Raw genomic sequence first — 25,308 nt, forward strand, 5'->3', positions numbered from 1 at the left:
AGCCAACATCTTAAATTCATAAACGCACATACACACACACACACACACATACACACACACACACGCAAACAGGAGCGGTTGTACAAAAGTGCAGGCGTGCTCACACTATCGTCACCGCACACACATGTGCAAAAAGCTCACTCCTAATCTGTCCTCCTCCCCCACATCCCACCCTCTTTCCAATCTCTGGGCTGTCAAGCAAAGTGTCAAGGGGTGAGCTTTAGTGCCAACCCTCCCTGTAGCCCTCTACCTCCCATTGACTATTTCCAGAGTCACTCAGCTGAAAAAAAGCACAAAAAGAGGGATGGAAGAGAGAGAGAGTGCAGGGACGGGAGACGTTAATGCTCTCAAAAACTAAAATCCTTAGAGGCCGAGGCAAGAAGTGTCTATTTGCATGACATATACACTCTGAAAGGCACATGTGAGTGTGTTATCAGGCTCTTTAGAGGTGTGTGTGTTTGTGGGGGGGGGGGCTGCTTGGCAAGTTGGCTGCAGAAACTACCTGGCAGATGTAACCTGAGGGTTTCCACACATACATATACACACGTAGAGAAAAGACAGAGGACTTGGCTGTATTTTCATCATGTCTCTACCCAGGAATCTGAGCCCTCAGTCACAGAAAGGCCTCAGTGCCAGGTCTGTTGATTTTTTTTTTTTTTACCTCCACAGAAGACAGAAACAATACAGCGAAGTGAGGAGCAGACGGTCAGGGAGGCCACTGAGGGGGCGTGCAGTCTGTCCTACATACGCACAAACACGGGCATACACACACAGATACACAGCAGGGAGTACAAGGGCAGTATAGTGAGGGCAAAGAAGGACTCAGGGATGTGAATGCATACTTTCTCCTCTCTGGAATAAACAGATAAAAACAGGCAAATAGATAGAGGATCAGTTGAGCAACCAGATCAGATACGCAGATCAAATTCTTTCCATAAACCCTGCTACATGTTTCCTAATCAAAACTGTCCCTTTCTCTGCAAAATGAGGGGTTTAAAAAACTAGATATGCAAACAAATGCAAAATGTCAAGTCTCTCTCAAGAGTTTGGATAACTTGCTGACACATAATGAGGGGATTAAGATTCTAAACTCCACTATTTTCAACTAAATCAAAGCGAATTTTAATGAGCTCAGCAAATTTATATTAGAAATAAATAGCTGGGAGATTTAACAAAATATCAAAATCGTTTCCCTCTCTCTGAGAGGATGAATGTGAGCTTTGGAGATCTCGGATTTGTTTTTCATCTTTACATCATCTTTCTGCCTCTTCTTGGAAGTGCTGTTGGGGTAATTATGAGCAGATGAAATGAGTGGAATCGCTGGGCTGGTAGCTAAGCTAAGCTGTGAAGGTCTGCCAAATGTTCAAAGATATTAACACTGTCACAGAGAGAGACAGAGAAGGAATAGATGGAGTGAAAGACAAAGAAAATGTCAGTGTAGCTGAAAAGATCTAACAAATTATTCTCATGGCATTACAGACTGCCACTGTGAGCTACCAACCCTAAATTGTGATCACTCCCTCATGGGTTGCTACTCTCACGTTCACTCATTCATGAATGCTCATTTGTTCTCCACAATTTGGCGAACAAGACTGGTGAACAAGACAAAGGCAGACGTGAGGAGATTTTGCAGAAGTGGCAATATTGTGATAAAAACACATGAGTTTAAGAACATACAGATCATACAAATGATTACTTGAGACTTTAAGTATTCTGCACAAATAAAATAGTTTGAATATGTTTTTTAGAGGATACTGTATCAATGTTTTCTTTGTCGTCAAAACAGCGTTCTCTACTGGAAGGCTCAGAGTAGAGGGGGGTGACTGCGTGTTGTTTGGCTCCCGGGAGGTGATGTGGGTTTTACTTATCTTTGATTGGAAGGACATGCTTGATTACCTTTATCACACATCACTCTGCCTCCCATCCACTCCCAGTGCTTCCCTCTACGCTGTACAACCCAGGTTTTAAGCAGACATTCATCCCAGTTTAACTGACTGGGGACATCATTTGTCACATCCTGTGCACTGAAAGAGGAGGAGTGTTGACTTATAGACGGTTGTATTTTGATTACAGGAGTTTCACATCCTGATTTTCAGGACAAGTTGCAGATTAAACGTACAATTTAGGATTTAAATACTGATTAATGTTTCATTTTTACTCCTATTAATGATAACTATGAATCATTAAACAGTTAAATTTGAGGTAATCGCTGGAAACTCGGGATGAAATTAAATGAAAAGAGATGTATTCTGTATTCACACGCGTTTTGGTTAAAAAATGAGATACTGGTGAGCGGTTTGGAGTCAGTTGTGTCTGTGCATGTGATTATCTGGAGTCATGTACAGTATATACTGAAAGTCATGTGACTTCCTACAGTTTAATGAGGACTCACCGCAGCCCACAGTTTGAAGCAGAAGGAGGGCCAGCAGGGGCTGCAGTCCACACACAGGAAGTACGCCCTGCATCCTGCTGCACCTGGAGACAGAGATGAAGAGAGAGGGAGGAAATGTGAGCACACAGAGGAAAGTGAAATCAACACGTTGCTTTTGTTAGGTTCTTTTGATCTGTACCGTAGCCTTGGATGAATCACTGGTGGTATCTGCTTTTCACAGGACTTTTGCTGGTAACTGCTTTTCAAGGGCCTCGGGATAGAGGGCTGTCAGTTCATTCTTCATCGAAATTTACTGATATATAACATGGGCGCTGAAGTCTTCTGAAGCTGTTCGAGACTAACTGTGATTAAGTGCTTTTAAGAGCTGTACAAATAAACTTGACTTGATGTGACCATTGTGTTTCATCCCTCTCAAGTATTATTAAAAGAGAATATGGCATTATCTTAACACGTCAGAGACAAGTATTTTTCCCATTTTTTGCTAAGAGCACTTGTCCTTAACCAAATTTAAAAGCCTCATCCAACTGTTTTCTTTGCTGGTTTATACCTACTGCAGAGTGGTTAAACATATCCCAGCATGCTCTGGGGGAGAAGACAGAAAAAGACCAGGCTGAATATGGTAGACTGGCAATTTACCCAGGGTGTTTCACAGAGGCAGATGCTCAATTTATGCCTATGCTCTCCAAAACCACCTGGCTTGCATGTCTTCAGACTGAAAACTACACTAACATGGAGCCAATAGCACTGAACACGAGCCATCATGCACCTAAAGAATGAACTTATTGCTCTTGACTATAATACTGTTATTGTAAAGGTTAGATTTCTCAGTGTTGATATAAAACAATGCCTTCGGAATCAAAATATGAGACTTAAATCTCTGATAGAAAAACTTTATCTGCAGCGTACTTTACAGTGTAAATACAAGCTTGTTTGTATATATGTGGTGTGGGATTAACAGACAATATCAACTCAGCTGTGTGCAGGAAAACAAGAGAATTTTTTTTCTTTTTTTGCACAGCACTATTCACAACAGGGAGAGATACTGATGCGTTTCAACAATAGCAACAGCCAGATAAGAGCACTAGAGCCAAATCTAACATGATGCACCTCTGGGTGTTGCATACGGCGTGTAGAAAACTCTGCCAGAGCAGAAAAAATATCAAAGCGACGTAGATGCTGTCACATTAAACGCAGAAAAAAATATCTATTTGAGAGGCAGGTTGACAGGAGACATTTATGGTATGTCTGCATAGGTTTATTTGGACAGACGCGTTTTTTTTTTTTGTAACTGGGGGGATTTTGTTGTAGTCTCACACATGCTGGCTTAGTTTCAGTTTAATACTTACAGAAAAGTGACTATGTGGAGCATAAAAAAGTACATTCTGAAGCGACTATCTCAGAGTAAATCATGATTTATTTATTTTTTTGGCCAAAATGTCCTCAGTGTATATATATATATATATATATGACAGCAAAACACTTTACTTTGCATGAAATACTGAGTCGATTGCAGTTTGGTTTCATGCTGGTTGAATCTGCATTACTTGCTTTGGTAACACACTTACACTTACTTCTCTCTTTCCTCTGTCCAGTTGATCAATAGCAGCTACTCATGTGTGCTCCCAGGGTCAGAGCTGTTTACTGTGACCAAGCCATTATATTTCTCCCTTTTATTTTCTCCACTCATCATCTCTCTAGCACACTTACTCTCGCTATTGATTTCTCCTTCTCTTTTCCTGGTGCTTTCTTTTGCCTCCCCTTACATTTTACATTTAGGCATTTACTGTAGCCCACAAAGGGCAACGGCAGAATAACCTTTTCTTCTTCTTCTTTTTTTTTTTCTTACCACACCCCATTTCACCCATCCTCTCTCCTTTGCTTCTTCCAGGAGCACAGTGGTGGCTCATTTTAAGGCTTTGGCCTCTGTGTTGCCAATATTGTGCTTTCCTTTACCCTTTTCTTATTGCAATGCAAGGTTATCTCTCCACTGCGTCTCCACAATATTGCAGGATTTGTGCAGAATTCTAGGATAAAGTGTGTGTGTGTGTGTGTGCTCAAGCTGGCATGGGACAGGCAACATGCTGCGGGTGTTCTTTTAAAACATCAACTCTCTCCGGTCAGACCTGACATTACACACCCACATAGAGTCTAAATTCAGCTGCAGATACAATGCCCTGCCCAGAGTTTGCAACATGTTGGAGGATGTACAATGCATCTGTGCTGCATGATTAGGATACATAGAGTTTTATGTTACAGAGGCTTAACTCAACTTAAGGAATTTTCATTGTCTTCTACCCTTTAGTGCTGTTTGACAAACTAACTCCCCCCGACCTACGCTGAATGATCTCCTACTCAAAGTCAGTATAACCGCTCCTGCTGTGTGTGTAATACCAGCCGGAGAGATCCAGCCAGATCTCAAGATGTCAGGCGGGTGCACTGTTCCCTATCCAGCCTGTCAAAGACACCGTACTGGACAGACTGCTAGATGGTTACAAAGAGACAGGCGGACAAAAAGACAGACAGACACTCGAGAAATATACAGAGCCGAGCTGATGCATTTTGTTTCCTGTTCTTAAAGACCTTTACAGGGTCCAAATCAGTCTTTTATGGAGCATGACAGGTCCAACACATCTGTCATCTCATCTTAATCTCACTTTCTACCTTATTCTGTTTATCTATATTTGGATGCATTTACTTACCAATCTACATCTGCCACTATATGTATCCGTGACATGCAGAAGTCTCTTTTTGTGTCTTTTTCCTCAAGTGTTCTTTCTTTTCTTTTCTCAAACTGTCCAATCACTCTTTTCCTTACCATGCTGCATTATTAAGAAGGCTCATTAATCACTCAGACGACCTGTCTGTCACTCCATCACAGCACACTGCTGTTGTTTCTGCAGCACACGTATTCATACACACAATAGCGCCGGTTTCTCAAGGGGGAGTTAGTCCCATCACAATGTCTGTGTAAAAGTTCCTTAGGGTGAAAAATGAGGCTGCCCTTCGAGTGACAAAAGGCTGTTTTCCTTCCAGGAGGATATTACCAAGGTTTTAGCAGGCGACTTGTCACATTGTGTCATACATAAATGGCTTTGGTGGTTGACATTTTCTGCACAAACGGGGGGCCAGTTCTGTGTTTGCACCTGTTTTATGTAGCATGCATCATCCTTGGGCGGTTTTCTTTTGTTGCCCAGGAGTTATGAAAGCACCTAAATGAAAACAATGGATTCAGCAAGTGGCTATATTACACCTTATGGAACCTGGATGAGGTGGAACAGCAGGACACCAGGTTCTCTAAAGCATTAGCGACATAGAGAAGAAAGGTAAAGACAAGAGGTGCTAAGTGGAAGAAAGATGGAGAGAAACAGGTGGGGGTAAGTTGAGAGGAAAAGGGGAGTAAAAAGAGGAGGAAGTACGGCATAGTGTGTGCGAAAAAGACAGATAGTGAGAGACAGAGAGACAGAAAGAGAGGTACGGAGAAAAGCCAAGCTTATTTCAGCCCCACTCAAATGCCAAGCCTGAGTGGATGACGGGGAACTTGAATCTTAAGCAGCCATAAATTTCCCCTGATGCTTTGCTAGGCCTGCGCTGTACGTATACGCTTGGAAGGGAACGGGAGCCGGTAGACCAGTGTGAGGGAAAATGGCAGGCCTCCCAAAAACAAGAAATTGCCATCAGATTCAGACCCAACCATACGGGCTTAAGCACACAACGCAAGCCAGAGATAGTTTCATTCCATCACACACACACACACACCTGCACACACACACACACCTAGTGTACGCTGAAGCAATAACATTTTCCTCACTGCCTGAGAGGCTGAAGAAGACGCAGGTTATGAGGGAGGAGAAGTTGCAACAGCTCTGCATTATAATGAAGTCTGCGATATTATGGAAATTGAATATGCAGTGTACAAAATACCTATGGGAATGCAAATGTACCTGTGTGCTTAGAGTGTGAATGACATGGACAGATGCTTGTGTGAGTGTTGAGCACACACATGCATAAACTCATTAGTGCATACATCTGTGCATTCATCTCAACTCTAGACACACTTGAATGCTTTTTGTAGATTGATTTTCCTTCTTATTGTGCGGTATTTTGTTTTTATTTTAATACCATTGTGTTATTATTATTGCTTTTTTTGTATTATATTGCTATTGATGCATTTTTATTCAGTGTAAGGCGCTTTGTAATTGCTATTTTGAAAGGCACCACACAAATACAGATTAGCAACTCGTGCTCACATGAAAAGGTGCAGTTAATCAGGAGTTGTGCAAAGAGGTATGGAGGGATGAAAGGGGGGAAAGAAGAGGGAATAAAAGCAAAATTGAGACTGTGCTTGTTCCAGCGTTATCGCTAGAGAGCTGAAAAGTGCTGTCAATTAAAATGAAGTGTATCACTGCACTGCACAGTCTGCACATACCCGAACCCACACATAGTGCATTACAGGCTTCTAAGAAGTGCTTGCAGCGTCATGAGAGTGTGTATTTAGATTCTTTTCTGCTGTCACTTTTCAATAAACATGATGGTCCAAAAAGGAAAGGAAAAGATACAAAAAAGAAAGAGAGAGGCTGTGCACCACACAATGCTGACCAGGCTCCACCACACAAAGTAGGGGTGATATTGCTGAGCACCCTGATGGAACAGAGTGGGGGAAAAAGCTTCAGGGCTGCCCAGAATTATATAGAAACCTATTACTTACAGCTGAAAGCCACCCAGGTCTCCCTTATTCATGTGATGTACCCACCTACTGTCCAGCAGCCAACAGCCAGACACCCTGTTAAGGAGTATCACACTCTTTCTTTCCGTGAAACATATTACATCGCTGTCTTTGTCCAGAGAAGGCGAGCTCATCCTACAGTAGATGTGAATAAGAAAGGGGCAAGAGCGAGGGACGGTTAGAGAGAGAAGGGAAATGATAGGGAGAAAGAGGAAGATACTCTATTGAGAGAAGAAAAACGAAGGAAGGAAGGAGCGAGGTAAAAAAAAGGGGTAGAGAGAGAGGGATGGATAGAGAGGAAGATTCCTCTGAAAAATGAGGTGACAGAAAGCTTTTTACGTGGAGGAAGAGTGGCCAGGCAATTTTCAAATGTCTGAGACTTCTCATTTGCCGAGCTGCAAAGCTACTTTATACGGTGGCAAATATTAAACTTGTTCTGGGCACATCAAGGTCCCCTTGGCCGCCTGCTTGTCTTCGCCTAGAATATAAATGTGGCTTCAGCCGAGGGTACAAGGAAAAAATAGTTTCGACACCCTGTACACAAGAGTTTAAAAAAGGCAGAGTAGTAAGTACCTTCAAAGTTCTTGCGGACAAAAGACTGTCTATGTCTACACATATGTTTATGTGGGTGGTATTTTTGGATATACATATAAAGGCTGCAACTGATCAATTATTTTTTTGATTTGTCAATTAATTGTTTAATCTATAGAAGTACTGAATGTATGAAAAATGCCATTACAAGTTCCCAGTCAATCAAGGCCATCAATTGTTGTTTTCTAAGCTTGAACAAGCGAATGTTTGGCATTTTTGTTTCTCCAACTTTGTTAAGTGATTTTCTTTAGACCAACTAATTGATTCAGTGACTTATTTTCATGATTTTATTTCACACTAAATAAATGAAGCTGTTGCCCTTTCTGAATCAAGCAAAGCAGAAAGCAGGATGTGTCTGAGAAAAAAAACTGCAACGTGGGAGTTTAATTACAATACTGTAAAAATCATATACATTGAAATAAAATGATAGACAGTCAACAGAGACTGTGACTAAATATTGTCAAATCTAAGACACCCACCGGTGTTAAAGCTGGACTAATATAATTACAGAGGGCGTGACAACTCTAAGATATATTGGCGCTATCTCTGTTGTGCTTGTTTCTTAATCAATATTTTTCACACATATTGTAGAACGTACACATAAAGACACACAGCTAAAGCATGAAAACAATATATTGTAAAGACACCTTCTTTTATCTCTGTATTAATGTAGTTAGGTTCCTCCAGTCACAGCGATGGATCCTGTCCTTCACTGACCAGCTACAACCACATCCTTCTAAGCCCACCTACCTCCATACACACAGGCTCAAATATATTTTTGTATACAGCTGTACATAGCTGTGGTAGGAGGATGTTATCAGTTTATTACAGGAGCGGGACATATTTTCCCTCTTTCACACTTTTGTGACAGAGTGTCTTCTCTGTTCTGTTTCTTTTCTGTCTCGCTCCACTCCAGCCCATACATCTCTGTGTTTCCTCTCTCTCTCTCTCTGCCTTACTGTGTCTCTCTGTTTTTGTCTGTTGGCAGGATCTGGAAATGTATGGGATACAGTAAATCCTCGTGGTTGACTGCAGGCCGTAAAGACTCCTCGGTTAATCAAAGTCAGCGGTGCAAGGGACACTGAATCATTCTAGGGCAAAGGCCTGATAGCCAGTCAGTAAACTCACTGTATCAGACCCAGCCCCAGATCCCTCATCAAAATTAATACAGAGGCGGTTTATAGATCAGCAGGTGAAGATCGCACTGTGTGAGTAGTATCATAAGTTGTGACATGAATCTGGCTCGTGACCTGTGGCCGTGTACTCATATAGTTTTTAGCAGGTGAGAGTAGGGTTAAGAGATACGTTTTTGTCTTTCAGTGGTATCTATCATGATGAGGTGATCATGTGTTATTGTTTTACAAAATTCAGCTGTTAAAACTAAAGATTTCAAGCAGAGTGAGATTAAGTTACTGAAGGTTTTGTCTGATGTATCACACAATGGTGGAATAAAGTTAATTGCATTGAACATGAATCTGATTATTTTTTGTGATTTTGCATACATTTGCCAAATTTTGATATGTATTGACATTGGACATGTTGTTTTCAATGTCCATAATAAGTCAAAAAAGGTCAGAAATGTAACCTATAAGACTCACCATAGGAATATATACTGCCTGAGCTAAAAACGACGAATAATCAATCCTCTTTCCCGATACATTCCCTCCCTTTTTGCACTCCTCCAACCCCCCTCTTCATGCCATCCAGCCACATGGAGAGTCCAGACTAATTAACAGAGGGATGAGAGCTGCTTGTCGTTTAGGGAACTCATCTAATCTCCTGTATTTTCCTGAGGATGTGGACAACCAGCCCGGGAGATGAGGGGGAGGGAGGGAAGGAGGGAAGGAGAGGAAGGTTGAAAACGAGTGAGATTGATAGTATGTGGCAAATTACAGAGATATGTAGTCAAAAATACCCCCATATGACACCCAGTGTGTGTGTGTGTGTGTGTGTGCATGTTTAGCTGTGTGTCTTTTTCCTCTCCTGTCCAATATCTCAGCACTTCAAGTTCCAAATTCCTTCCAATCTTCTTTTATATTGCTCATTAAATCATCTCACAAACAGACTACACACTGGGAGGCATATGTGTCTGTGGCCTCTTTGTCCTTAACACACACACACACACACACACACACACACACACACACACACACACACACACACACACACACACACACACACACAGACCTAGGTTTACTTAAGTCACTTTTGGGGTATTGACATAGACTTACATTCATTTCCTGGAGACCTAATCCTAATCCTTACCCTTATTTAAAGGGTGGTTCCTTTTTTTGTTGTTGAGGTTTTTATATCATTCTGTAGCTTCCCAGCAATGTCAAATATGTATTCAAATCTGCAAAATGCCATTGTCCTAAGCCCCTCTAAACACTTTTTCCTATGTGACCTGACGTAGGTTTTTGCATGATGACGTTGCCGCATATAAACCGATATAACACCCCCTAGCCTGCCTAGCCAGTAGCCACAGAGATGGACTGAGCACTCGCTGTTGCTGCTGCTTTGCTAAATGTGCTAACAGACACACACACAGACGGAGCACTCACTGTTACTGCTACTCAAAGTTAAAAATTAAAATCTCCTCCCGCCAGTGAACGGCTCCGGATCAGAGCAGAATCCGGTGTGACTCGCGGGTGTTATTTGTCCCAGGTGCCAACTCTACTCCCGGCTCTCTCTTCCAGAGCTCCCAGCACTCAGCAGCTGTCCCTCCGCTCCGTCCGGTGCATTTTTAAACATCTCAGACACCCAGACTCAACGCTGCAACATTGCTCGTAGTATATCTGGACAATTTTTTTCATGCTCTAACATACAGCAAGCGAGTATGTCAGGAAGACACTGTCAGCGAACTGTGTGTGTGTGTGTATGGGGGGAACCCAGGTAGAGTCATCCTTTAACCTAACCCTAACCTCAACCACTGATCCAAAAATCAGCATTTCACCAATTGGGGACACGGCTTTTGTCCCCAATTGTACAAGCCGTCCCCAATCAACTGGTCTGAAGTCTGGTGTATGTCCCTGAAAGTGACTTAAGTCATACCAAACGCACACACACACACACACACACACACAGAGAGCCCAGTGGCGGGGGTAATCTGCTGCTTTGATGGGCAGTTAAATCAGTCTGCATCTCATCAGAATCACAGTCAGTGACTGCCAGATACAGGCATCCATCTGAGACACATAGCCACACACACACACACACACCCACACACACATACAAACAAATCATCAAGTCACCAGGATGCAGACAGACAGATGGTGGGTTTGTATCATGTTCGTGAGGACAGGATATACAGTACCATTCAAAAGTTTGGATACACTTTCCCATTTCCTTTAATGGGAAAGTGTGTCCAAACTTTTGACTGGTACTGTATGTGTGTGCTGAGTCCCATCCTCTGCTGTGGCCACCTAAGAGGGTGCCAGACTGGACTGTGTCCTGTTACCTTGAGTATAATAGCTACTGGCTGACTGACAGTAAACAGCCAAACACTCTGGCTCCCAGGCTGACACAATGTCAGAAGGGAAGTTGTGGTTAAAAAAATCATGTCTGGTTAAAGGTTGAATGCATAAGAATTGGCCAGAATTTTAGTTTACAATATTCCAAAGTTAAGAAATAACAGTTTTGACGTTATGTCAAAAACCTACATGTATTGTGTTGCAGAGATATCTACTGAGGTTAGCATGCTAACCAGCTATCTCCGGCCCCAGCCCGTACTGTCTCATAATACCACTTTGTACCTCAAGAGCGATAGTGAATCACTGTACCGTCCAGTCTGCCCTCAGTCCAAGAGAGGAAGAAGTAGCAGCACTGGCAGTAACGGTGGAGCCAGGCTGAATGCTGTTGAAATTTTCGCTGTAGGACTGTTAATAAGTCACTTTATTAAGTTTGAACATTTTTTCAGGAAAGAAAGTAACCATGTAGATTCCCAATATGTGGTCAGTTTATCCAAATAACACCTGTTTGGAAAGTTGCACCTATGTTGTTGGAGCAGCTGTCACCTGCTGCAGATGCTGGCTGGGGAGACATCAACTTGTCATGTCAGCTGATCCAACGAACTGCACTGGGTTGCACCATCTATGTGAGAGCATTGCGGCACATCGTAGTGAGCTGGATCAATATTGAAATATATCAGATTGGGTCTTTATTGGATTACTGTGTTGCAAAATGGCAGCAATTACACATTACACTGTAACTGTAATACACTGTAAACAGTAAGCTTTACGTTATATTCAGTGAGTGACAATGGTGGTGGGGTGATGCATTTGGGGGGAAGGGTGGGGGGAGTGGGTGGGGATGAAATGCTGCCCCCTATTTGTTTGGATCAGGTGGCCAGTTCTCACACATTGAACCTTTAAAACAAATGTATGCAAAATTCAAATAGAGACAGAAAAATGAAGACAGTGACCTGCAAAAGGCTAGAAACAACACTAAGAATGCTAATGTTAGCATGCTGACATTCTCACAATAACAATACTAATATATTGACATTTAGCAGGTATAATATTTACCATGTTCACCATCTTAGTTCAGCACGTTGCTAATTAGCTATTTACTAATTAGCCTGACACAACGAGTACAGCTGAGGCTGATGGGAATGCCATTAGTTTTGCTGGTATTTGGTTATAAACAACAAATTAAATGACAAACTGGACTGACTCACTGACACTTGCCATCCCTAAAACTCATATTTGGTTAAACCAATTATGTGCTAAATTCAAATAAAGGCAGACAAGTGAAGACAGTGAACGCTAAAAGATGATATGTAAGAATGTGTGTCTGAGAGTACACCCGGCATTCCTGAAAAATTAATGAGCAGTGTCTGTGAATGCTGAATGAAAATAGTTATAATATCATACTTGATATTCATCTAATTAAAACTTTTTATTGTGCTTTATAAAACACATTCTCTTAACACTGAAGGTCTGCAACAAATGAGAAGATTAATCGATATTTAAATAGACAATGTGAATGCTCAGCAGATGTTACATTACATTTTACAAAAAAAGAGATTCACTTTCAATTATCTGAGATGATAATATCTGCAGTAAGAAGTACATTGTGATTCTACCTCTGCTTGTTTTTTAATCTATAATCTCTACTGAACAATTCATATTGACTTTATCCTATTATACATAGAATAAATGAGTGAATCATGGGGAGAATGTGCAGTGAGATGTGACCAAAGGATTTTAGTAGTGGAAAGGTAGAATGGAGGTAATCTCAGCCTATAAATGAAGCCAAGGAGGCAGAGAAGAAGTAAGGAGAGCGGCTTAACAGGTAGAGGTATTGACAGGCAAATCAAGCGAGAGAGGAGTGACTGAGATTAGTGATTAGACATTGGCAATGGATCAACTCTGACCAAATGTACCAGATTGTGGATATAAGGGAATGGCATAGGAAGACATTGGAGTTCGGAGAGAAAATTGTCAGAGAAGGAGGTTTTAAAAACTGATGAGAGAGAGAGACAAGATGAGGAGCATCAAAGTACGCTGAATAAATTGAGCAGAAATTGGAATTGGGAGCGAACCATGGCCGGAGAAAAGAAAACCTGATTTTGACAGAGGAGACGGGAGAGTGAGAAAGAAACAGTGTGAAGGAGAAAGACTGCACTGTGATAACCGTGTGGGGAAAAAAAGAATCGAAGTGTGAGAATGAAAGAGGAGGAAATCAAATGCGCAAAGCACTAAGAAAAGAAATGCCGCGGGAAAAAGGGAGGGTGAATAGAAAGCAGCGTGCTGATAGTGACAGTAGCTTTAGTGTGCTCTATACTTATTAAATAATCACTCTTAGAATGGCTAATGAGTCATGAAAGTCTGCAGATGTTTCCAGTCTCCCGTCAGGAGCAACAAAAGAGAGAGTGTTGTTGAAGTGTAAATAAGGAGGGTGAGGAAGGTGTGAGATGCTGATGGGAGAGCAGCTATGGGAGATGCAGAGGAGAGGAATGACAGTTAGGGCACCTTTGTGAAAAAGAAGATAACACGAGAGATCGAGGAAGGGGGAGTGGGATAGAGAGCGAGAGAGACGGGAGAGGGGTTTGATGGTGCAGCCTGGCTATTTCCAGCTTTATTGCTAAGCTCAGTCCAAGCACGATTCCCTGGTCTGAGATGGAGACAGACTGGGATCCCCTTGGTATATCGATTCTCAGGCACACTCATTTGGGAGAATCAGAATTGATGAGACCTGCCTAAGGCCAAGGTTTATTTACTTATTTATCTGGTGCCTGCTCTGGCCCTATCTGTCTGAGAATATGGGCTACCTGCTGGGGCCCAGCAGCTCGCTATGTCCAGGCGTGACAACTAATTTGAAGGCATGTGTGTGGGAGAGTGGTGGAGAGAGATACTGAGCATGCAGCAGGCCACCTACACCGCGCACAAGCTCCATAAATCAAGACGAGACAGCCAACACAAATTGACATTTCACAGAGGGGCGTAGTTTCATTTGAGGTGCACTTGATTGTTAGTTTTAGGCTGTTTTTGCGATGTCATTATGAGTCAGTCAGCCTGCTACCAGAGGGATCAATTTAAAACAAGCTACGTGCTTTGCTCCCTGCTGCAAAGTTTACGTTTTTTAAAATTACACCCTGTCATCACTCTAGTTTGTAATCCACGATGGAGATTTCCAGAGGCTTCTTCTAACTTTGTCTCATGAGTGAGGATACTTTTAAGTTTGTGCCTTTATCTGGTGACTAGAAAGGCAAAAAAAACCCATAGCCCCTGTTCAAAGTAAACAAGTGTTTCCAAGCATCTTGTATAAAGGTTTTTCCTCAATGAAATTCCTCATATCTCCCAGCCAGACAGTGTGTTTCCTTGCAACTATTATCTCTGTCTCATCCCTCCCAATCCTCCCTCCCCTCGTCGCCGCCCCAATCTTGTAAGCTACACACACTCCCTGATAATTGGATTTGAACAGACAGTTCAAACGGCGGCATAAAATAATTAGCGACAAAACTCAGAATCAATCTCAAGCATGGCGATCGTCTTCCTGGTTTGGCAGGTCTCACTGAGGGTGAGGATATCAGTTTTACACAGTTTGAAGCTTTTTGAGCACCTGCAAACACAAACACATACACACACACACACACACACACACACACGTGCAGCTGTGATGGATGTGTGATGTGACGAATCACTGGGCATTCTCATATTTAGCTGAGCGAGACAGTACATACGTGTCAGTAAATGCGCGCACGTGTTTGTGTGCAGCCGTGCGCATTCAATTTGTGTTTGCTTTCTGATCTGGACAAATATACAGTATGTGTGTGTGTTGGCAGTGATGAGAAGCCCTTCGAGTGTGAACCAGATGTAGCAGAGCATCGATATCCACCCCCCCCCCCGCGCCCCCCTTCTTCCCCCATCTCTTGAGACAGGAACAAAGAGGCCAGACTACATCAGGCAGGCCTTTGATCAGCTCAGCTCTATCGTGTTCCTAATTGACAGCCCTCGGAACCCGGATGCTTCCACTGCAACATGCACACATAAAAAGTCCTCCGATATATTATATGGCCTTTGTATTTCTTTTTCACAACAGGCAGTTGCTCACAACACGTCCTTGTGGCTGTCCTTGTAAAAATCTGTAAGGGCGTCCCACTGCATGAAGAGTTATAAATATAAACTACCTTACATACCTATATTGTTTTTGAAATATTCCATGCAGCACATTAAGAGTTTTGGGCAAAGTTTAAGGCTGTCGCTAGAGCGCTACACACTTACAATTACCCAAGTGGCCTTATCACCTGAGTTAATGTAATGAAACAGATTAGTACCTGCAGCCTAACACTTGACCAGGGAAAATTAGAGCCAGCCATAAAGTGATTATTCATCTCCACTGAACCCACCTTCAGAAGAAAAGTCAAGGAAAAAAAAAATTTAAGGCGCTCCAGCCCTGAATATAAAGTAATAAAGTGATTTAGTTTCTACTACTGCTTTATTGGAAGCAAATTAACTGCTTTACAGTGGAGAACAGTGTTAGCAGCCTGTAAATTTGATCACATTTATTATATTTTGCCCTGCTGAAGAGAAGAAGTGGAGAATTTTTACTCTGTGAGCTGACTAAATGAGAATGATTTCAGTGTCGCAGAGCTAAACCAATTCACTCAGAAATGCTGTTTCTTGTTGAGTCAACAGCGTCACTGTTTTCCCAATAAGACTTCACACCACATGAACACACACATACACACAGGTCCCACAGAGGAGTGCACAGCTGCTGAGTTTCTAATTTATAACAATATAAACCCGAAGAAAATGAAAAAGAAGGTTAATTGTGTTAATTGTGCATTACAGTCACGCATTTTTAATTCAGAAAGTCGTTGGTGACAAGCTGCCATTTATGCTAAAATGTGACTTGTTCCTCTAATCTTGTTTGATAATAGCTTAATGGTTCTTATTGTTGTTCAACAGCATTGGTTCTGGAGTGCAGAGCTATTAGCCTGTCATATATCAAGCCCTCAGTGTCATGCGTAATGGCTAAGTGTTTTGAACCAACTAGCTCACAGCAGCATGAATCTTCCTGAAGGTTGGTGATTATTAATGATGGTGGCAGCGCAGAACAACCACCTTCAATCACACTGCAGGTAAATCCTGGTCCCACAACAAAGAGGATGGCGGAGAAGCACCCTTTAATTCCTTTTTGCCAGGAATTAATCAGCTCCGTTTCTAATTTCTCACTCGACTGATGTTAATGCCTTTCCCGTGTGATACTCTAAATAAGAGATTAGACACAACATGCGCATGCATACACAAACACATACATACACAAACACACACACACACACACCATTGAACTGATGACAAACGAGGACGCAGAGGCTCATTTGAATATCAGAGAGAAGGAGTGTTGGCGCGCCAATGTAACCTCCTCCAGCCTGTACGGCAATTACTCAGCACTGGAACACAAGAGGAAACGCACAGTTTATAAAGCATCAGAGAAGCACAAGCAGAAGGAGAACAGGAGAAGGAGCTCGAGGAGCAGGCAGAGGAGGAAAAAAAAAAGAAAGAAAGAAGCGGTGGGTAGAAAACAGAAGGAGGAAGACAAGAAGGCGTAGAGGAGGTGTAGAAGAGAAGATTACAAAATGCTGAAATGATTTAGGAGGAGAGACAGTGTGTACAGTTAACACCATCTTTCTCCTCTTTATTGGGCCAACCTGATGGGACAGAGATGCAAGGCAGTTTCCTCAAACCATCTGTTATGTGAAAACCCAATTGAAACCCCAGCAATAGACAGAGAGGCTGGGAGCCACCAAGTTCTCTGGATAACACCCTACTGAATGGGTTGTTTAAATTAGCCATTCCTACTACCTCCTTCTCTATCTGCATTTTTTCACATAAATATCTACTGTAGCATTATCCTCAAAAAAAAAAGTCATCTATCAACGCCTTTCAAAAAGACACATATGAGCTTTTTCTGATTCAATATGCCCATCAAGTCCTCATATCTACACAACAAAACAGCTTGTGTGGTCAGTCCCTTTCATCCTAACCCATATGACAGTTTCAAAACCATTCATAGGAGCGTTTTCTGATTTGCCACCTCTGTGGTTAAGTGTTGGTTATGTTTAAGCAACTATAACTACAGTACTTGGTTTACGCTGAAGCAAATTGAGGTCATGGTTAAAACACAGCTAAGAGTCTATAACCATGGGTGCAGCTCTGTGAGGCTGTGCTTAACACAGCAGTGTTTTGAGATAAATATTAATATTCTCACAAAGCCAGCATGCTAACATGCTCACAATGACGTTAATACGCTGATGTTTAGCAGGCATGATGTTTGCCAGAATAATTTAGCAAGTTGGCATAGTAACACTTGCTGATAAGCAAACATTAGCAAAAAAAAAGACAGTAGTACAGCTGAGGGTGATGGCAATATTTTATGGTGGTGTAAGTCTGATATAACCATTTGTAAGACTAGTGGAGCTTGATAAGTAGGAATGATGGCTGGAACACTGAGCGGGCCATGGCATTAATATACTGCTACTAAAATACTGCCTATCAACCCAGTGGGGACACCCACAGCAGTTTACCCTAAGCAGATACAATGCAGATATAAGGCCAGGTAAAGCCACTGAGTATCTGCTCTTTGCTTGGGTGAGGGTGGATTGAGAGGCAACTGAAAGGTAAGTTAGGTCAGGGCTAGAGAATGGTGTCATCTGTCATGGGGCCCGGCCTGATAGCCACTACAGAGCCTCTTGATAGGTCATTTAACATGAATACTGAGCTACTGATACTTTTTGGCACATTTTACTGTGTGCTGATGATGGTGAACCAATTGGAAAAATGAAAACCATAACGTTATAGTGATACTAGATGAAAGAAGTTAGGTGATCAACAAAGTCATTAGGATTCATCCTCTGAGCCTCATGGACGTCTGTACCAAACTGCATGACAGTCCATCCAATGGTTGTTGAGATACAGTACCAGTCAAAAGTTTGGACGCACTTTGTCAGTAAATTGAATGGGAATGTGTGTCCAAACTTTTGACTGGTACTGTAATTCTATCACAACCAAAGTGGTGGACAGATTGTCTGACATTCCCATCCCTAAAAATAACTTGGCTAAGGTTATAGGAGATTGAGGTGATGTTTAAGAGAAACCAACATTGTTGGAAGGAAATGGGATGTAAAAGGCACTATGCCTAACCATCTATCATGATCTTGTTCTTATTTAGAGGCTTTGTGGTGCTACAACAATGTCACACTACTGTATGCCCACCTTTGCCTCTGAGAGGACAGCCATTTTTGATGACCACAAGTGGTTGCTTTTCAGGAGTAAATCAACAAAGGTGGGTTTAATCCTCAGAGAAAACAACTGATAATATTGTTTTGCTGGAGGGGACAGTATCTCTATGATGACGGTAAAAACTGAAAATCTCTCAAGGATGTCATTTGTTTAGCAAATGCTTCTCCTTCAAGCAGGTTGTTTACTACAAAGGCCTTAAAATGCTGCATTTTGTGCCTGGAACTGAAGAAATGATCATTAATAGCACTACTGTGAAAATCTTTCGGCAGATTAAATGTTAAATTACCTTTGAGTGAAACATTCTACATATCATCTGTTACTATTAGTGTTTGCTGCTCTTTCTTTTTACCTTGACCATCTATCTTATTCACATTTCTCTCTCTCTTTGTCTCTCTCTCTCCCCCCATCCACTTTCTTGCCTGTTCCTCCTCCTCTGTGGGATCACTGAATTGGCAAAGTGGACCCAGTGAAGGTGTCACTCCAGGGGCCTGTCAGAATTTCCTTCAATGGTCACACACACAAAGACACACAACCATACCTTCAATACATCAAAATGGCTTCCTCGTAATATTACTATGCTTACTTTACTTTGTACTTTATGTAAAGCTTAAAATGACACTCTCAATACTTACCTTTCCCTTCTATCCCTTTCTTTCTCTTTGTGACTCTCTCTGAGACCCTGCAGGTGTCAGCTCTCGGTTCCAACTCAACACTTAATGACTAAATTGGAGCAATTAATTACCCTGATCGGTGATGTTAACCTCCACCTCTTCCACCTGGACTCTTGGCGGTGCAAACAAACTGGCTGATTCATACTGTAGCCTTGTACGCCGCTTGCTATTTATCCTTAATACTGCAGTGGTCCTCGAAGCAGTGCTTATCCAGACTTAATGAGAAAAACCCTGAATCACCCAAACGGAAAGAGAGTATATTGTATAGAAAGGGAGAGAGTTCAGACGTAGACCTGTATGGCATTAATAAAGAGATAAAACAATGAAATATGATTGCATGATTGCACAAAACTGGATCAACCTTGAGTTTTAAAGACTGCAATAACTTCTCTCCTCTCCTCTCCTCTTGACCTCTCTCTTGGCTCATTTCCCTTCGTCTCTCATGCCCCTGCAGCAGTTTGTCAGGCTGCTTTGGCTAATTACACATCTCATCACAACCACACAAAGCCACAGGCTCTCAGCTGTCTTCATGCACTACCACTGTAGTGGGACTTTACAGGCATGATCTGCGATTCTGACGGGGAGTCATGCATCGAATAAGAGGTCCCACTGCAACAACTGAGGCAAATTTACAAAGGCGGTCCGTAATTACCTTCAGGGAAAAAAAAACAACAACCTGCTTTTCATATTTCACAAGCGATGATGGGTTAACTATTGGAGTAATATTTGTGAATGTGTGTTTATCGGTGCAGCCTGCTCTCTCCCTGGGCTAATACCTGGTAACCTGCTGTCGCCCATCAAGCCCTGATGGATGATTTCCTGTCATCACAGCCAACTGTTCAAGCAGTGGCTGCCTCTCATCCCTCCCATTTCTTCCCTCTCTTCCCAAATACAGAGCTGGAAGCCCAGTGAATCATTTGATTTTAATGGCTGCTTCACACATGTTCAAGTAATTATTTGATAAAACTCTTCATTCAGGTTGTGGAATATCTAGAAATCAGGAGGTACAACTGATGAAGCAAGTTTAGCTGGCTGGCTTTTCTTTTTCTTCCTCTGCTCTGATGTACCGCTTGGTGAATGATGGCAGGGAAATTGGCTGGATGAAAAGAGGGGCTCAAAAGGGAGAGGTAAAGCCCAAAAGAGTGAAGAATGCAATGAATGAAAAAAAAAAAAAAAAATCCTAGAAAAAGGACATATTTCCCAGCCTGTCGTGTGGGTAATGTGTCCTTGATAGCGGTTCAAGCTGAGTGCCTTCTGCAAACTCCTCACACACAATAACTTCAAGAGAAAGTGTCAAGATCAGCTCATGACATATCATACCAGCGTAACAGCTGACAGTGAGGCAGAAAGAGCATTTTGGTTCAATGTCACGGTGTAACAATGTTGAAAGACACAAGTGGAAGTGGAGTGATTGAAGTGCTATGTCAACAGGATTGTGATGTGAAAGGAATAGTGCAACATTTTGGGAAATACACTTTCAGTATTTGCTTTGTTGCCAAGTTCGATCGATATACAACTATAATGTCTTTCTGTTAAATATGAAGCGACAGCCAGGATGTGGTTAGCTTAGCTCAGCAGAAAGTGCACAAAGGGAGTAAAATCTGTCTACCAGCATCTCTGTGCAGACATGAACTGGACGCTTTCTACCTCAAAAGTGTGTTTCTCCTTATCCATTGTGACAGCTACAAAACCACACAAGAATACCTGCTATCACCTGACAAGAGAAGAGGGAACAGTAGTTGGGGGGCAAGAAAAAGAAAAAAATGCAACTTCTCTGAGGTATAAATGGTGGGAAAAGGTGGTGTTAACTATGGACTGAGAATTGAAATGTGTGATATGGCACTAGTGTATTTAAAGGAAAATTTTTTTATTTTTCAACCTGGACCCTATTTTCCCATTATTTTGTGTCTAAGTGACAACAGAGGACAACAATTATTGATATAAGTTCAGTATTGAGTAAGAGCACTTCAGCCGGCAGCTGCGAAACATGCTGCAATGTAATCCAACAAGGCAATAGTGCACCGCCAATGTACGTCCACTTAAAGTGCTTGTTTTTGCCAATGACAGGCTCAGATTGTTATTATAAGTGTCTAACAACATTATGGGAAGGACCATACAGAGAGATAAAATGTTGCTGTTTAACTTTTGCTTGATCTGGTCTGTTTGTTATTGTTAACCAAGTCTCGCTCAAGGAGAAGTCTCATTCTGAAATCTCGTGAGAGTTGAGTTTCTGTCAAAATCAGCTAAATATTCAGCAGTGACAGAGTTGGAGAGAGGAATGCCGGGAGGAGTTTGTTGTGTTGGAGTACAGAAGGCATAATTTAGTTTTATCTAAAAGAATTTCAAAGTCATGGCTGAATATTCAGCTGATTTCGACAACAACTCAACTGATATTTCAGAACAAGACTTCTCCTTGAGCAAGGTCCTCGGTTAGACACAATAGTCATCAAGCGAAAGGTAAAGAAAAAACGTTTTATTTCTCTGTATGGTCCTTTCCATAATGTTGTCAGACACTAATAATAATTTGAGCCTGTTAGTGGCAGAAACAAGCACTTTCAGTGGACGTACATTGACAAGGGGCAATTGCCCCGTCAGATTATACTGCAGCCTGTTTCATGGCCGCTGGCTGCAGTGCTCTCACTCAATACTGGACCAATTTCAAAAATTGTTGTCCCCATTAGTCACTTAGACACAAAAAGATGGGGAAAATAGGCTCCAGGTTAAAAAATGCTGCAGTTTCCCTTTAGGATTGAGGAGATTTGGGAAAAAGAAGGGAAGAAAGACGGGGTTATGGATATTTCCCTGGTGCTACTGTTTCTCTCTGTCTTATATGTGATATTTGTAAGAAATAAAAGCTTTTGTTTGTAATTTCCTGTTAATGTTATGTTACAAACTCATAGCAAATTGCTCCCTTGTGGTCTGAAAGACACTTGAACAAAGAAACAACGCAATAAGACAAAAACTGAGAAGCACAGGGTTCCCATGTTAATGCTATGAGCTCCTTACATGCTCATTATTTACGTGGGCATTGTATAATTAATGACAATGAACATGAAAGCCCAGGCTGCTCCAACATAATGAGTCATAGTGGAAGCTTGCTGTAAACCAGGGCTTGATCCAGACTGAGAGAGATTTAAATGGTACATGAGGGAGGGGAAAAAAACTCCAGTGAGGCCACAGAATGAGCAAAGCCACAAACGGTATTGAACATTGAAGCATGAACAGTAAGGACTAACAGGGCTTCATTATTTTCTACACCACAAGCTAATAAAAGCTGAGAGGCTGACCATGAACTCCATCAGTGTGAATGAATCCGAAGCCTCGGTGTTGGAGCAGTATGTCATTGTTTTGTTTCTGTCTTTGTTTTTTTACCAGACCTGTTCAGTTACATTGCTGCTCCTGCACCGTGCCTCCTCTCTGAAGGAGGAGGCGTCAGTAAAGCTAATTTAACTCATCAAACAATGTTTACTGAGGGAGGAAAAACAAATACCTGGCTCTAATTCAAAAAGCACTTCTATGCAGAGGCTGCGCAGAGTGACGAGAGGCCGGGAGGGAGCTTTGTTAAGTAAATGATCAGCCGGAAGGTTTAATTGAAAGGAATGGAAGAGGGAGGGAAAATATGGAGCTGAGGATAAATGGATGAGTGGAGGGATGATGTAGCACAGAGAAGTAAGAGAATATAAAACATTTGTTTACTGAGGGGGACGTGCCGGCTGAGGGTGCTGGCATAACAAAAAGATCTTTTGCATTCCTCTAAAGCAGAGGTGATCTACATTCTTTGTTCTTTTTGGCTACATCAATGTATTGAATGGCAAAACCGAGGAGATTTCTCTCATCCGCAAAACAATTTTGGGGGGGTTGTAGTCATTAGTTCTCAAAAGTCAGTGTTTGAATATGATTAAAAGTGCAGATTGATACAGTCTGCCTCTGGTGCAATGATGTGCAATTATTTGTCTAAACATTTGGTTCAAACAGAGTAATTTACTACAAAAAAATTCTATATCTGCACAGACTGATCATTGTAAATCCACTCCAGATCTTTAAAACCCTAAAAATGTGTCACTGTCTAATTGTCCCTACTTAGAGAGTAAACACATGCTGTATTAAACCTCCCAGTTACTCACATTATCCTGTGTAAGAAAGCTCCACACAGCTTTTCACTCTCTCTTCCCTCTATGCAGGGTACAAATTAACTTTTTTTGTCCACCTGCCAAATGGCTGGTGAAATTTTTACCAGCCAATCAATAGATTACCATTGTTTTTTTGGCTGGGGAGTGAAGCAAATCTATCAGCCACTTGCATATTTTACCAACATTTGGCTGGTGGCTGGTGCTAATTTTGAGCCCTGCCTCTATGTATGCCATTTTGAAAGACAGTAATGGGTTTTCCGATATTTTATGCCATTATTTACTCTACTGATGAACATCTCAAAGCATACTGTGAATCTTTATGCCAATACAGAATCAAATTATGAAATCTTAAAACCACAAGTTGTTAAAACTTTTCTGTTTGTGTACAGAACAAACAAGATATAACTTGTTAATAGGGAGCTTTAGAGGTGCTGTCAAGCGGCTTTTTGAACTTTGGGCAAGCTGTTTCCCTGTTTCATGACATTATGCTAAGCTAAGCTAATTACCTCTTGGCTCCGGAGTCATATTTAATGGACGGACATGAGAGTGGTATCTATCTGCTCATCTCCTTCTCAGCAAGAAAGCAGATAAACTGTCTAACTTCTGCTTTCCACAAGATGGGACAGCAGAAATTAGTCTGTTCAAAAGTACTGAATTCAGGGATTGTTGGGAAATGTTGTCAGAACTCAAGCCTGGAAGACAAAATTAAATGACTATTATCACTAAAAAATTACAGTGTGGTTTTAGTCAGTTATTTAACTAAAACGGCTGATGTTTGCTGCCCAATATAAATCCTGAAAGATAACTTAACTAGACTAAATGCTCATCATAATGGATTACTGATATTAAATGTCTTTAATGTCTCTCCAGGTAGATTTTCATCCAGTACTGCAGTGAAACCAGTTGCTGTGGGGAAAATAGGAAATCCATCTACATACTTATAGTCAGCTTTGGGAAATGCTTGGCAGTAATATAAAGTATAAAAGATTTGTGGTTAATGGGCTAACATATTCAGAAATACTTGTCCTTTAAAGAGCTGAGTGGCGAGCAACATCAACAGTGCAGCATTTCCCCAGCAAAGACACCCTCACTGACCTTCTGAAAGGTATCGCTCTGCCAAAGAAAAGCAAACACCTCATTTATCTGGTGGCCTATGCAAAGAGCGGATGCCACAGGAGGGCTGGAGAGCTGGCAGTCAGCTCTGCGGCTGTGACAAGATGAGCAGCCTGAGCTCCTGGCTATAGGAATAGGCAATAGCCACGTGGACATACGCCGCTGCTGGATAGAACACAGGTGGACAGTTTAAACAAAGCTCAGCCCAGACATAAAACCAGCCGGGTCAGGGGACAATCAGCACAGAGCAATTTACTGTAGAGCAAAATCTGTCTCAAACCACCATTTAAATGGCAGTCAAAGTCAAACTGCAGTCTTGAGAACTCATTTACAACACAAATTTCAGTCAGCTTTAAAAAATACTGTCATTAATCCAGAGCAGCTTCTTCAACAGCAGCAAGAGCAGTGGTGTGGTCGAAGGAGAAACGGCAGCCAATTAAGGCCGTTTGTAGTAATACATCAGAAACGACAAAAAGCTGTGATTGCGGCTGTGCGCAGTGATGGGCTGTTGAAGACCGTGTCTCGTCTGAGATCCTGATTAAGAATAAACAGTGCAATCAAGCTGTGCAATTGGCCTCTTGAATATGCCAAAAGTTCAATTGTGACCTTGATGCGCTGCATTCAGACACACAAAAGAAGAGGAAGAAGGAGACAGAAGAGCAGGGTTGGGAACCAAAAACCGGTTCCAAATTAGACTTGAATCCAAAATGTCAAGAACTGGGTACCCATTAAAAAAAATTTAATTTCGGTTCTGCTTATCATTTCCTAAACACAATAACCATGTATTATTGCAAACAAAGGCTACTTATCTGCAAATGTGGCTATCTGCCAGGACCTGTCTACATCATGCATCAACGCACCAGTGTGTTGATTTGTTCAGATACAAGCACACATAGCTAACGTCACAACAGTAGTGAAAGATGGACTGCAGTAAATGCTCAAA

General features: G+C 41.8%; 1 protein-coding gene across 7 annotated transcripts in view; it reads right to left on the reverse strand.

Moving 5' to 3' along the window:
* Positions 1 to 25,308, reverse strand: part of ncanb (neurocan b) — a 179,860-nt gene that overhangs the window by 112,846 nt on the left and 41,706 nt on the right. For 6 of the 7 annotated variants that reach the window (XM_042417391.1, XM_042417396.1, XM_042417393.1 and 3 more), the window contains 2 exons: positions 2,571 to 2,642; positions 2,393 to 2,475 (listed from right to left, as the gene is read on the reverse strand). In XM_042417391.1, the coding sequence (XP_042273325.1) occupies positions 2,393 to 2,465 (73 nt within the window). In that variant the 5' untranslated portion in view covers positions 2,466 to 2,475; positions 2,571 to 2,642. Of the gene's footprint in view, positions 1 to 2,392; positions 2,482 to 2,570; positions 2,643 to 25,308 lie in introns of those variants that run through there. The other variant, XM_042417395.1, reaches the window with a different exon arrangement.

The sequence above is a fragment of the Thunnus maccoyii genome, chromosome 7 (genome assembly GCF_910596095.1).
Source record: "Thunnus maccoyii chromosome 7, fThuMac1.1, whole genome shotgun sequence".
Taxonomy (NCBI): Eukaryota; Metazoa; Chordata; class Actinopteri; order Scombriformes; family Scombridae; genus Thunnus; species Thunnus maccoyii.